The sequence below is a fragment of the Fusarium verticillioides genome, chromosome 4 (assembly GCF_000149555.1).
Source record: "Fusarium verticillioides 7600 chromosome 4, whole genome shotgun sequence".
NCBI classification, from domain to species: domain Eukaryota; kingdom Fungi; phylum Ascomycota; class Sordariomycetes; order Hypocreales; family Nectriaceae; genus Fusarium; species Fusarium verticillioides.
Genome location: NC_031678.1, coordinates 856,732 through 870,639, shown reverse-complemented (window position 1 = coordinate 870,639; position 13,908 = coordinate 856,732). Strand labels below are relative to the sequence as shown.

The following is a 13,908-nucleotide window of genomic DNA, read 5'->3' as shown; positions in this document are numbered from 1 at the left end:
TCTTTGCCCAAAACCCCCGGTTGGGTATGAGAAGCTCTAATGGCACGGAGATAAACAATCTATGCCTATGCAATGTACCTACTCCGTAATGTATTATATTTTCTGGTGTGGGAGGTTTGGACAAAACTTGCTACCGACTCACACCTACCTATCGCTTTATGACCTGTGATCACACCCTTGCACAGGCCGTGGAAAGCGATAAGAAGCCCAAGGGAGCCCTGCGATCTTTTGAAGATCTAATATGCCGTTGACCAACCAGACTCAATTGATGAAATGCGTGGTACTATAATTTCTGTTCCACAGCGATTACGTTGTCATTGTGGTTGTCCAGTTCCCACTCTTGGGGTTCTGCGTGATATCAGCTTCTTCAGAAAAAGAAAAAAAACATAGGTTAAAAAAAGAAAATAGATTCGCTATGAATATCATAATCTCGCAGTAGTTGTTTGTGTTACTAATTCATCCTGTTGTTTGTTGTTGTCTGAGACGATAACAAAGTTACAACAAAGCAGCGGATAAGTAAACCCAGGTGCCTGGATCTAAAGCAGATGAAAGTCTCCCCAGGCTAACTCAGGGCTCGATCTTAGGCGATAAAAAATTCACAGTAAGTTAGAACAGTATTAAGGGGACTCATTGAAGAGTTTTATCTTGACAATCACCAGGTCTGAAGTGTTAATGTTCCTGGGGGTTCTACTCGGAGCTTCTATAAGATCCATACATCGGAGGCTAGACACGTTGTCACCAGAGACAGCATGGGCATGGCTCACCCCACAACTTGAGATTGGTTGGATCTCTTGTGGCGCGCTCCGTTTGACGTCACGCAAAGTCTTGAGCACACAAACGTCATGCGAAAACGCTTTCATCTCAAACCAGCCGCTGCTTCAGGCGCCGGTGGAAGCACGAGACAATGAGACAAGGCGCGAAATCCAATGAAATGAAGGAACAAATGTAGGCCTGGCTACAATTGTGACGAACACGACAGAAGCTGAGCTTCCTGTGGAACAAATAGTTCAGCCTTTTGTGTAATGACGAGGAATTACTGCCAATATTGTCACATCTTAGATTTCAGATAAGCCCACTACTTTACGAGGTCCTGATCGAGGCACACAAAGTGCATAAATAACCGAAGGAAGAGAACCTGTCCAAATGCCAGTTGAACTGACCTCGAAGAGGGATGGCATCTTTAATTCGCGTTAAGTGCTGCACAGTGGGTATGCCTCTTTCCTTTCAACACGGTAGAGGAACTCACTCGGCAGCTAGGTTTTCTCTTTTCTTTTGAAGATCTTCTTCTAATAAAATCTCCACTGTGATATTTCTCTCTGGAAAGATAGAAAGACTGCTAGGGAGGTTGGCTCTTGGGTACACCAGACATACTCCGTACGAACTGAAAGTAGGCGTCAGCAGTCCAGTATGTTGATAAAATATCCCAGTACATAATGGAGGTAATAATCAAGTCTTCCATGGCTGGTTCTCTTGCTTGTCCGGCTACATTCCGTCAGCCCGTAGCCCCTGTGGAAGGCCAGTTAGGCCAACTAGGCTGGGTCGGGTCCTAATATGGAAACATTGAAATTGGAATTGAGGGCTGACCCCAGAAAGGCCTCTCCACTGCTGAAGGGAGTATGTGACCAAAAAGCACCACCCGAGAGCCTAATTTGCAGTGTGATTGAGTTGTCGGTAAAACGACGTTAGTACTCTGGAGAATGAATTCATTCTGGAGCTTCCGGGGGAAAAAGGCAAAAGAAGAGGAACTCAATTATGGAATTCGGTGAAGCGGGTTATTTCCACGAACAACAATAATAACATACCGGGTACCTAACAGACAAGCAGCAAAAAAACATGAAGTCCATGATGATGTCAACTGGACGCCGAGTGTGATCGAGTTAACTCGCTTGGCAGCGTTTGGCGAATAGGGGAGACAGAAGAAGTCCGTTGAATCATGAGGGCTGGAGGAAATCATTGGTTTGGCTGGTTTTGTAACTGGTTCGCCTAAAGAGACTCATGCTGGTTTGTTCTAAGGAATACCTGGGCGGCCTGCATTGTACCAGAGATGGGGATTAGGCACAGACGGCTGTTAGTAGTATGCTACTATGCTCATCAAGACGCCTAGTCTTTTTGTTGACGAGTAAATAGCATAGAGAGCCTCATTCTGAACACGACCGAAAGTCCTTGTCCCTGTCTTCGTGGCTCCTGTCAAAATGCCAAACAGAGACAATTTACCTGAAGATCGCCGATCTAGAGCGAGAATGAGAGGGGTCTATGGGGAACCACCACCATGACCGATAACAGGTCACAGTGGTGGCTCGAGCGCCGCTTCGATCTGTCACAAAGAAGCATGAAGAATAATAACATTGAAAGACTTGCCAGGACGGATGACTGCCAAATTGGTCGCATGAACGAACAGCGTCTTGACCGCAAAAAGAAGCAAAATCACTTTAGAGTCTGCCCACAATAAATACCCGTTAGACGGGATGCTGCTATGGTTTCTTGGATTCTTATGAGCAAAGGGGCATTTCAAGAAACCAAATTCTGGGTTCGTAACCGCCACTACAGCGCGCTTGATCAACACTGGCGTATTTGCCATGGAAAAGCTTGTGTACCTACAGAAATCCTGGCAGCCATTGGATGCAGGCAGTATGGCAATGATGGACGTGGTTGTTGCTGGAAGTAAAGCTCCCCTCACCAGTGGAAGTTACCTTGCCGCTAGAAGCTTTGCCAGGGCTGTAAGTGGTCATCGGCTGGGGCTGATGCTTGGCTGGCTACCAGGGACACCAGCGGACGATGACGATGATGATGCACCAGCTGCCAGCACCCACTTTTGCAGCCATTGACCTCCTTGGGCTTCATTGTAATCTGCGCTCAGGAGCATCATGAGCACCGACCAGCCAGCCAGCCAATCCCCTGAATGCATGGATGGTTATGTACTGATGTGCTGCGGTTTACTGGTACCGCTGATTGTTATTTCTTAACGTCATCACTGCTCGAGTCTGTGCATGTAATGCAAATACAATGCGATTAGGATGGAAAGTGACAAGGCAAGATGGTCTCGTGCGAAGCGATTCATGGCCGTGAATATGTGTGCGAATGGAGAAGAGAAGTTCCTTTTAGCCCTCTTTTTTAATGCACTTTATTCTGGCAGCGATTTCCATTCAGTACGTACCTATGTAGGTAGGTGACCAGGTAGGTGCTACCTACACATTTGCTTCTTTCCCTGAGGGTCGCTTTCTCTACGTCATCGCGTACAGGGTTGGCACTACCGACCCCCGTTTTGCGCGCCAGCATCGTGAACTAGCCAAGTACCAGACAAGTAGTGTGTCCGACCATTGTATGCTAACTGGTGCCACGGAGCCGCTGTACGCTACTTTGATGTACCTGAGTCAAATGCAAGCCAGAAGCCAACTTTGCCCACCTTGAAATCGGTTCTTCAAAGTGCCCGTTTGAGGAGTCTCCAGTCTCTCACTAACCAGGCCAGGGCAGTTCAGTCCACCTCTCTCTACCACCGCTACCGCCGCTACCTTTTGAATCTCCGCACCAAGACAATCTGAGAGACAATACAATTCACTGCGCAGGACCGCTGTGTGGTCGAACCCCCAATTTTCCGCCCTAAAACCTCCTGCGTTGCGTTCCGGCCGCTCGTTGCCCCGTTGTTGGAACATCCTCTTACGGCCCTCACACTCGGATCCTGGGCCATCCTATCCTGACCTCCCTACGAGTCAATAAACACCTCGGTCGTTGATCAGCCGGTGCTAGGTTTCTTAGAGACTATCGTTGCTGCCACTGTGCTGCCACTGTTGGCTTGGGGTTAGAGGGAACAAAGCGTCGACCTCTATCCCCCCTCCTCCACTACTACCTTAAGCTTGACATATCCTTTAAATCGCGAATTGTCCTCAACACTACTCTTCCTGCCGGCGAGAAGGATCCGGCAGTACGTCGTTGGACGACTTATTTTCCTGTGAGGCATGCAAAGAGCCACCTCGCCGGTTGGCGACGACATAATATCGATCCCATCACCATCGCGTCAACAGGACTTGACGACTCTCGCCTCTCCGACACCTATATTGCCGTCGTTTTCGCTGGCTGAGAAGTTGCCTGTGAGCGCTATTAGAAATGGAAGTGTGATGCCGGAATCGACTTCGAACTCGACTATAAATGCGACTGCGACACCAACCGCGCGTGACGCAATGACGACGGATCGCCACCCGAGCCACCCTCCATCCTCGCCCCTTGATGCTCAATCTAAAGAGCCCCGCGTCCACAACAACATGATAGGAGATCCTACCGATGAGGGCACTGTTTCTGTGACCAAGGGCTCGGGTAACACTGTCGAGCCATTGGCTGCCCTTGCTGGAACAGATGCATTGAGTCCTCGGCGTGTAGGTTTCGGTGGTGCTCCCTTTCCCACCCAAGCGTCATCACAGAAGCAACTTAACGAATATCGAGAAAAGCTTGCACGCGACCTTGAACGCCGCGAAATGTCTGCCCGAGGCTTGATGGCAAGCCCCAATGAAAAGAATCGGGTTTCTCCTATCCCCGAAGAAGGACTTTCCAGTTCACCGCTTCAGACTTCAGCTCTGACAACGACCTCAACTGAATCGAATGCTACAGTCCGAGGTGCTCCCACCCCAGGGCCCATTGCAGGAACACCGTCATATCCGTTTCCACGAATGGCCCCTGCCGGTTTCGTGCCGTCATATCTGCATAGACCTTTTACCACACTCTCACCTACAGGTGCTCCACGATCTTTCAGCTATGGTTCTTTTGACGCCTTGGGCATGGCTGCCCAGGATAAGGTCCTTTCAAGTACTTCGACTCCAGCATCCAACTTCACTTTCAATCCGTCCGCAATGTCCCCACAGCCCGAGAATCTCGATTTTCCCAATCCTAACCTCTACGATCTTTCTTTAATGCTAGCTGCTGAGCCTGGATTAGATGCTTGGTGGTCGAATGTTGTTCAAATTATGAGAGATGTGTACAAAGCTGAACGAGTAACACTTGCTATTCCAGCTGACACAACAGACATCGAAAATGTTCCTTGGGGCCAAAAAGCAACCTTCAATCTTCACAAGGAGGACGATCTAAGTTTGGGTTATATAGCAGCCAAACAGTCTAGTAGCGTTGTCATGAGCACAGGCGACTACGATAGATCCTGGCCCGGCTCTAGTACTACGCCACCGATTTCTGACGATAATCTGCATGCCAAGTCTGCCTCCCGGCCAAACTTATTCAGTCGCCATTCATTCACGACTTATGAGGATAAGAGGGAGAGAACACGAACTCCGCCTAATTCACAGGCTCGGCGGCCCGCATTTCTTGCCAGGAGCCAAAGCAATTATCCTGCAGGACCTGCCTCAAAAGAGTCCTATCTCGATTATGCCAAACTGAATAAGATGACACTTGACGAACACGATGCCATTGAGCAACAAATCCCGAGCTGGGAAGCGCCGCTCATGGGTGAAAAGGAAAGCCAGGGGCGTGTTCTACCAGTGTTACAGGCTCTTGATTATGAGGCGGATCCTTTGATTGACCACAGTGGTATCATGCGAGTACTCGAACGCGGAAGGGCCATTGCACTTACTAGATCATATCCGTATCTCGCTGATGAAGCCCCGGCTGAGTCGTCGAAGAAACCAAAACCTGCTGCCCCGGAACCATCCTCGACCACTCCAAGGAATTTTGCCAAACCACGCTCGGACTCATTCTCGAAATTATCATCAATGTTCAACTCAGCTAGTTCTTCTCGTGTACCGACTCGCAGCAAAACCCACTCAGCTGCTGACAGAGCGAAATCAATAGCCTCACGGTTAGAGGGCCGCTTAGAAGACGATATGCCTAGGCCTCCAACGCCTAAGTATGAAGAGTTCGAACAAGCGCCACCTTCACCTTGGTCACAATCGCCAGCTCCATCACCAGCTGTACGCGCTGATCCCAAAGAAAACCCCTTTTTCACAGATGCCATGGTCGACGAAGATTCATTCAACCCAGATACTGGCACAGAGGATTACACTGGGATGCGACCGCCCGAAGCTATCGGCGTTGATAACTCATGGACGGTTCTTCACATCCCCTTGTCTCACGTCCTTCTCTCGAAACCCACTCGAACCTTTAAACTTGACAGCACTTTGATGGAGCAAAGATCTCACGCGCGTACGAAAAGCGAGAATGTTCCTGCTCCTAGCGAGGAGGGTGGCCGCAATACACCAGACAGCCTCAAGAGAGATAAACCAGCACCGATCGCTATTTTATCAATTTTAAGCCCAATTATCCCATATCCATCTAATCTCAAGCACTCCTTGGAACATTTGGCACCTCATATGGCCACAACCTTCTCATTATGCCGGCACTATAGTAATCTTGAGACTGAGTTGGCAGGGCTCCAACGGAAACGGCCGCAGACGACTGGATTTGGGGCGGTTGCACACGATGGGCGGCCATTGGAAAGCATGGCTTATCTGACTGCGGATGACGTCGTTCCACACCAGTCTCTCGCTGGTAGTATGACGAGCCCGAGCGATTATTCTGGTGTTTCGAAAAGTGCTACTGGATCTCCATTGGGCACTCCTGGGTGGGACCAGGGATCTGGAGGCTTTCATGCCGACAAGCGGCCACCGCCGACCTCGAGTCCCGCTGCAACACCTCAAGGAGAGGGATACTTCAGTTCAAGGCAAAGACCAGTACCCGCGCGACACGAAACATTTGGCGGCATAGGGACCTCACGGGCAAGAACAAGTTCAAAAGACACTTCTCCTGCTGAGAAGCGAAGTATACGAGTCAGCGGTTCTTTCCTTACACAAGAGAGTCCAGAGCAAAACTCGGCAGCCGATAATAAAGCAACCCGTACGTCTTCTGACGAATCGACTGGCGGTTTGACCAAAAAGTCGAGCCAGGTTGACGCTCCAGATGTCAGTATAGATACTCTGGATCCTACCAACAATGACGATACAGCTGAAGATATGGCTGACTCTACGAAGACCGGACGTGGCACTCGACAAGGGCACAGCATGCTTCATTCATATGGTGCAGATTTTGCTTCCACCTTCCAATCTCTTCCGCCTAGCTCTACACTCTCAGCTAGACCGACACCCGTTTCTGCACCTTCTCGGAGTGGCTCATTAACTACTACAGCTGTTGATATGCCGCCGCCTTCGGACAGACTCAAGGGACTGATTTTAGATTCCCTACCCGCTCATGTGTTCGTCGCACTTCCGCAGACCGGAGAAATTGTCTGGGTCAACAGCCGTTATCTTTCGTACCGAGGCCAGACAGCCACCGACCTTGCCGCAGACCCATGGGGTAGCCTTCACCCTGATGATCGAGACGACTACTTAAAAGCATGGGGCCATTCTATTCGCACGGGCGAACAATTTTCGAGGACTGTTCGAATTAAACGATTCGACGGTGCATATAGGTGGTTTTATGCTAGAGCAGTTGCCTCAAAGGATAAGAGAGGGGTTATCATGCAATTTCTTGGATCGTACATGGATATACACGATCAGCACATTGCTGAGCTGAAAGCGGCGCGACAAGAGGAAATTGAGGCATCGGAGGCTAAACACAGATTACTTGCCAACCTCATCCCTCAGATCATCTTCACAGCGACCGAAGACGAAGGAATCACTTTTGCCAATGAACAGTGGCTCTCGTATACAGGGCAAAGCTTCTCTGACTCACTCGGATTGGGTTTCATGGACTTTGTACATCCGGACGATCTTGCCAAATGCCGAATTCCCTCTACCCAACCTTCAACCCCTGGCGGAATACGACGTGAGGGTCATAGCAAGATATACCGGCAAGGATCTGCACAGTCCGAGGCGGCGTCAACTGCCACCATTCAACCTCCAAAATCCCAGACACCTCAAGACTCGCCCCTCCGTAATGTGCAGCAGGCCCTGTCGCGGAACAACAGCTCTAGCAGCAGTTCAGCGTACGATTGGCCTGCTGCAGACTTGACTGAACTGGCTCGAAAGGGAATAATCAAAGTGGCGACTGATAGCGCTGGCCGAGTTTCATACACAACTGAGGTTCGATTACTGTCCAAGACTGGAGAATACCGTTGGCATCTGATCCGATGCGTTGAGATTGACACTATTGATTTCGGCAGTGGTGCTAGCTCCTACTTTGGATCTGCGACAGACATCAACGACCACAAGCTTCTTGAGACCAAGCTCAAGGAGGCCATGGAAACCAAGGGAAGATTTCTGAGCAACATGTCCCACGAGATTCGTACTCCCTTGATCGGAATTTCGGGCATGGTAAGCTTCTTACAGGATACTACTCTGAATGAAGAGCAGCTCGACTACACCAACACCATACAGACCAGTGCCAACAGCTTGATCATGATTATCAATGACATTCTAGATCTATCTAAGGTCGACGCTGGCATGATGAAACTAAAGTACGAATGGTTTCATACCAGGTCCATCATCGAAGACGTGAACGAGCTTGTTTCCACAATGGCCATTGCAAAACGACTGGAGTTGAACTATCTCGTTGAGGCTGATGTACCTGCATGGGTCAAGGGCGACAAGGTGCGAATTCGCCAAGTTCTCCTCAACGTCACTGGCAATGCCATCAAATTCACCTCAGAGGGCGAAGTCTTCAGTCGATGCCGTGTTTACGTCGCGGAGGGTTCCCATGTCGACGAGAATGAGATCATGCTGGAGTTTTCTGTGACTGATACAGGTCGCGGATTCTCGAAGGAGGAGGCGGAGTTGATCTTCAAACCTTTTAGTCAAATCGATGGAAGTAGCACTCGGCAACACGGTGGGAGTGGACTGGGCCTCGTCATTTCTAGACAGCTTGCTGAACTACATGGCGGTAGCATGACGGGACGCGCAACGCTAGGCAAAGGCTCTACCTTTACCTTCACAGCGCGGTTTGGCCTTCCTACAGCCGATGATCACCCTAACTTGCCTGATAGCCCTCCTGCTACTGGTGCTTTCACGCCTAGACCGGAGATGGTTGATAATGTTCCCAGCACTATCAAGCCTCTCCCTCCGCCAAAACATTTACGCAACGCCGAAGGCGCTAGCCCTGGAGGCACAACATCAGAGTTCACGTCACCTGGAGGCCTTTCTGTTGGTAGCTCCAACCCGTCTGTCCGTTCAGCTAAGTCGCAGGTCACCGACCGATCCTCTGCAACATCTGTCACTGGTGGTCTGGCCCGATTTAGCGAGGCGGCTAAAGCTAGTGGGCAAGACTTGTCTCAGATGAAGCTGGAGATGCCCTCAGGGCGCAGCTCTCCTGGTACTCATCTCTTACCTGGCAGTGGCTCACCTGAGGACTTCCGACCACCCATGTACTCAATCCTCATCATCTGCCCGCAGTTCCATAGTCGCGAGGCCACTACTCAGCATATTGAGATGACTCTACCAAAGGATGTACCCCATCAGATCACAGCTTTGGCAAGCGTGAATGAGGCACAGACATTGATTGGTGGTGAGGACCCTATCAAGTTCACTCATATCGTCATCAACCTTCCCTCTGCTGAGGCTATCATTGGCCTTATGGATGACATTACAAAATCACAGACAATCGATAAGACGACTATCCTCGTGCTGTCAGATTCGGTGCAACGACAAGCTGTCATCAAGTTGGCGGCCAACACTAAATATGAGCAGCTCCTCTCAGATAACATGGTGACTTTTATCTACAAACCTGTGAAGCCGTCTCGATTTGCTGTCATATTCGATCCAAACAAGATGCGTGATCTTAGCATAGATCGTAATCGCTCTACGGCGCAGCAAATGGTCGAGAATCAGAAGGCTAGCTACCAGGAGATTGAACGGCGCATGGGCAACAAGGGCTACAAGGTGCTCCTGGTCGAGGACAATCCTGTCAATCAGAAGGTTCTCATGAAGTACCTCAAGAAGATTGGGGTTGACGTCGAGATTGCCGTTGATGGCGCAGAGTGCACTAATATGGTTTTGTCAAAGCCACACAAGCACTACTCATTGATTTTGGTATGTTACTCTATACCATAGTCTGCAGTCTCCAGTCTCCAATGAGGATTTTAATAACTGACACATAATTCTTAGTGTGATCTACATATGCCACGAAAAGACGGCTACCAAGCGTGCCGCGAGATTCGACAGTGGGAAATTGCCAACAATTTCCCTCCGATGCCTATTATCGCCTTGTCAGCCAACGTCATGTCAGACGTTCAGGATAAATGTGTCGCAGCGGGATTCAGCGACTACGTCACGAAGCCAGTCGACTTCATCGATCTCAGCAGAGCTATGTCCAAGTTCTTTTGATCACAACACTCTTACCATTCTCCTCTCAAGCAATTCTGGCGCACAGTCACGCCTCTGCCGCTTCTTCTTTTTGGACCTTTTACATTCGATGACTGTTCACGATTTCCCTCCTCCGTTAATAAATGATACCACGGTAGCTTCTATTTTAGACCAGACAGATCTATGTAGGGCCATCATGGTCTTTTACTGCCAAGCTAAGCCGTGTTGCAGCTCAATAGGGCCGGCATAGGTCGAGGTGCCTGGCAAATGACCTTATTTCTATTGGCATAGTTTACTTCTGGGCTATATGACTTTTATATCAACAACAATTTTCCTGCCTCGGTCAGGCAAATTGTCTTCTGCATGTTGCTGGATGCCACCTATCGCATTGGCGCAGGGCTTATAATGGGTACTGGCGATCTTTCACGCGCCTGTTGTCTGTTTTGTTTCACTTTTCACTCATCTGGGTTGATTGGCCGGAGGGGGTTCCGGGAGGGCTCGAAGACTGGATATGGCGTCAAGGGGTTCTGTTTGCGTTGTTCATGTCTTGCTACCCCGGCCTGATTGAATGATTCATTTTGCCATATGGGTCAAATGCACGTTAGCCAATGCGGCAGGTACAATGAGGATATACATTTTTGTTCTCTTTTGGTAATGTTTTTGGCGAAGAGTATGGGTTATGCATAAAAAATGGACGAGCAGGATAGGTTGAATCTCTTTAACATTGCTCGATATTTATTTATATTTAGATAGACGCACGCCGCGGGAAAAGAGGTGGCGGCGGGGCATTTCCAACACGGTGCTATACAATATTCAGGACGAGGCAAAAATAAAGAACTCAATTTAAATTATACTCATTTCAAGAACAGTTTTGCGTGATCAGAAAGTCTGAAAATGGAGGGACAACCATGTTATTTTATGATGTTAAACTAACACAAGCACTATCATGGCCCCCAAATAGCTCAATCTCAAAACCATGCCAGCATAGTTGGTCGTTCTATCCATTGCTTTTCCGTAATCCGTTCCAAAATCGTTCGTCATTAAAATAAAGACATGAAAATCATCAAAACAATTTGCCTCGCCTTGGCGGGCTGGTATCCGCGGTTCCCATGAAGTTCGAATCATAAGAGAGTGAGAATGCACCCATCCAAGTTAGAATATGATCAGTAAACACTGCCCCGAATACTTCGATCCTCCTTCTCAGCGCGATCCAAATCCTCAACAAGTTCAGCGTCACCGTCACAAGAGGCGTCGGTAGATGCATCACCAAGACGGTTAGTCCTTGCATATTCATCCGGGCTATCCTTATCGCTCGTGTATGCTAGATGTTCGGGACCGGCTTTGAGGAGGGGTTTCTGATTGTATGAAGGCCTCTCGCTTCTTTCGCCAACGGTCCTGTTTAGTTGCGCGTTCAAGGAGGCAATACCGTGTAAGCTTATGTTCTCATCCTCTGACGAGTCGTTATCAGTCTCGGCGGCAGATGTGTGGCCAGAATAGCTACCACCCCCATCGCGGCCAATATGCAAGTACGGCGACTGGATATACTCGCTGGCAGAGATGACTGAGGGAGTATCATTGAGGTCAGAAATGGATTTGCCTTCATGGTTTGATGAAATGTCGATCTCTGGTCCATCATCATGAGCTCCGAGGTTGGTGCTCTCAATATTGGTGCCGATGCAGTCTAATTGAGCCTTCTGCTTCCGGCTGACGACGGATATGATCTCGTCTGGGTTTGTAATTTTGCCGTAAGGCTCTGGCCCGCCGTTCTCATGATCCTTTTTGCGCATGATCTCCAAATCCTCACGCTTAGCATAGTGGCGACTATGGTCACAGCCATTGGGACATCCACCCCATCGGCGTGTAACAACAAAAGTTTTGGTGCGTGGGAGTTTCGAGCTGTCCTTGTCCTTTTCCTCTTTATCTTTTCGTTCTCGCCGCAGATCGGACCAGGTTCGCAGCTTGTTCTCTAGAAGGTACTTGTTGTTTTCCTGCTTACGCATGATGAGGAACTCGCAGTGGTTGATGTTTCGGAGATCTTCGAAGTACTCGACAGTGAAATGATACCATTTCATGAGAAAGACACGGGACATGAGCCCGTGAGTCACTATCAAATGTACTGTTAGTAAAGGCGCAAAGCTGGTTGGTGAAATACGTACCCAATACACAGACGCTGGGGAAATCATCTTCGCCAAATTGTCGCCAGAGACTCTCATTGAATCCGCTCACACGATCGTAAGCATCAGCAGCGCTCTCTCCATTGGGTATACGGTAGAAGAAGTGGCCATAATCGGCCCTCTCTTGCCACATACGCTCCATTTCAGCGCTGCATGGTTGGAAGTTACCAAAATCCTGCTCGCGTAGCCGAGGTTCTTCGTACACCTTGATGTTAGCTCGGCGGAAGGGCGACGGGGAGCCTTCGTCCGAGGTCAGGCTCTCGAGGATTCCTTCTGTTGTTTCACGTGTGCGGCGGTATGGAGAGGTAAAGAACTGTAAGGTATCGTCGGGACGAAGGAGGCTTCGGAGACGGCGTCCGGCATCGTGGGCTTGGTTCCAACCCTCTGGCGTAAGTTTGACTCGGTGATCGGGAACGGTCTGGTGAATTTCTCGGTTCTCTTTATAAATGTCAGCACGTATTGAACAATGAGGGACGAAAAAATCCAGAGCATGAACGTACTATTGCCTTCGGACTGGCCGTGGCGAACTAGAATGATCAAGCGTGGCTTGGTCATGATGCTTTGGGGATGTGATATAGAGGGGTAGTCTTTAAGTGATTGAGCGTGTCTCTGATAAGTCGAAGGGGGAGTTTGATATTTTGGGCCCTGAGCGTATTCACAGTAGGTGTATAAGTTGAATGGAGGTTTTCAAGCTGTGAGACAGGTTGGGTCAAGACGGGATAGAATATGGCGGAGTAGGGGATAGATAGTTTTGCAATTGGTCAGCCAAAGCATAGGCAGGAGTCACCAATTATGAATCCTGAAAGAGAAAGGGATGGAAGTTTGGAAGAAAGAGAAGGAGCTGAGTGTCATAAAAAACAAACGAAGAAAAGCTGGAGGAAGATGAAGCGTGTATTGCAACGTCTTTTTTTTCTAGTGAGGCTTGTCTAACCCCGTTGTCGTTGGCTCAAGCTCACGAGACATCCTGACCTGAAGCATCCATCAGAGTGAGGGCAAGTGCAAGCCCATGCCATGCCATGCAACCATGTTTCCGTAAAAAAAAATGCCCCGCCAAAAATGCCGGGATAACCCCCCACCACCACCTCAGCCCAGCTGGAGGGAAGTAGGGAAAGATGTGTGTGCCTATCTACCTAGGGACCACGTATCATGCACCCTGAGCCTTCCATCCGAGCGGAGAGGCGGCCTAGGCGGCGCCGGCAAACGGGAGGAGATTCCAAGGGTGCTGTACTTTCGAGGTAGGTAACTAGGTACCAGCACCCTCGTTTGGGGGCCGGAGCCGCCCCGCCATCTGTCGACCGAAACAGAAAAACAGCTTTTCAGTCGTCAACGGTCAAGCCTCCAAGCACACAATGATTGACCAATGACAACGGAGGCCATATTCAAGCTGGTCATCACACAGAGACAGAAACAGCCCATAAGAGTTCTTGGTTGATGGACTAGTCTCAACCAAATCTTTCCGAATCCCTGCTAATATTACGAATGAAGCAGAGGCACAAGGGGCAGCTCCC

General features: G+C 49.4%; 2 protein-coding genes across 7 annotated transcripts; one reads left to right on the top strand and one right to left on the bottom strand.

Moving 5' to 3' along the window:
* Positions 1-3,298: 3,298 nt before the first annotated feature.
* Positions 3,299-11,094, top strand: FVEG_04615 (hypothetical protein). Of its 6 annotated transcripts, XM_018892426.1 has the most exons (4): positions 3,299-3,377; positions 3,467-6,893; positions 6,963-9,953; positions 10,029-11,094. In XM_018892426.1, exons 2-4 carry the CDS (start codon positions 3,954-3,956, stop codon positions 10,245-10,247), a joined length of 6,150 nt encoding a protein of 2,049 aa, XP_018749125.1. In that variant the 5' UTR covers positions 3,299-3,377; positions 3,467-3,953; the 3' UTR covers positions 10,248-11,094. The 6 variants fall into 6 exon arrangements, with proteins under 6 accessions (XP_018749125.1, XP_018749127.1, XP_018749123.1 ...); XM_018892428.1 differs by having other exon boundaries at positions 6,963-11,094; XM_018892424.1 differs by having other exon boundaries at positions 3,467-9,953.
* Positions 11,046-13,596, bottom strand: FVEG_04614 (hypothetical protein). The gene is made up of 3 exons (XM_018892422.1): positions 12,901-13,596; positions 12,383-12,838; positions 11,046-12,330 (listed from the first exon to the last, which is right to left on the bottom strand). Exons 1-3 carry the CDS (start codon positions 12,953-12,955, stop codon positions 11,390-11,392), a joined length of 1,452 nt encoding a protein of 483 aa, XP_018749121.1. The 5' UTR covers positions 12,956-13,596; the 3' UTR covers positions 11,046-11,389.
* Positions 13,597-13,908: the final 312 nt, after the last annotated feature.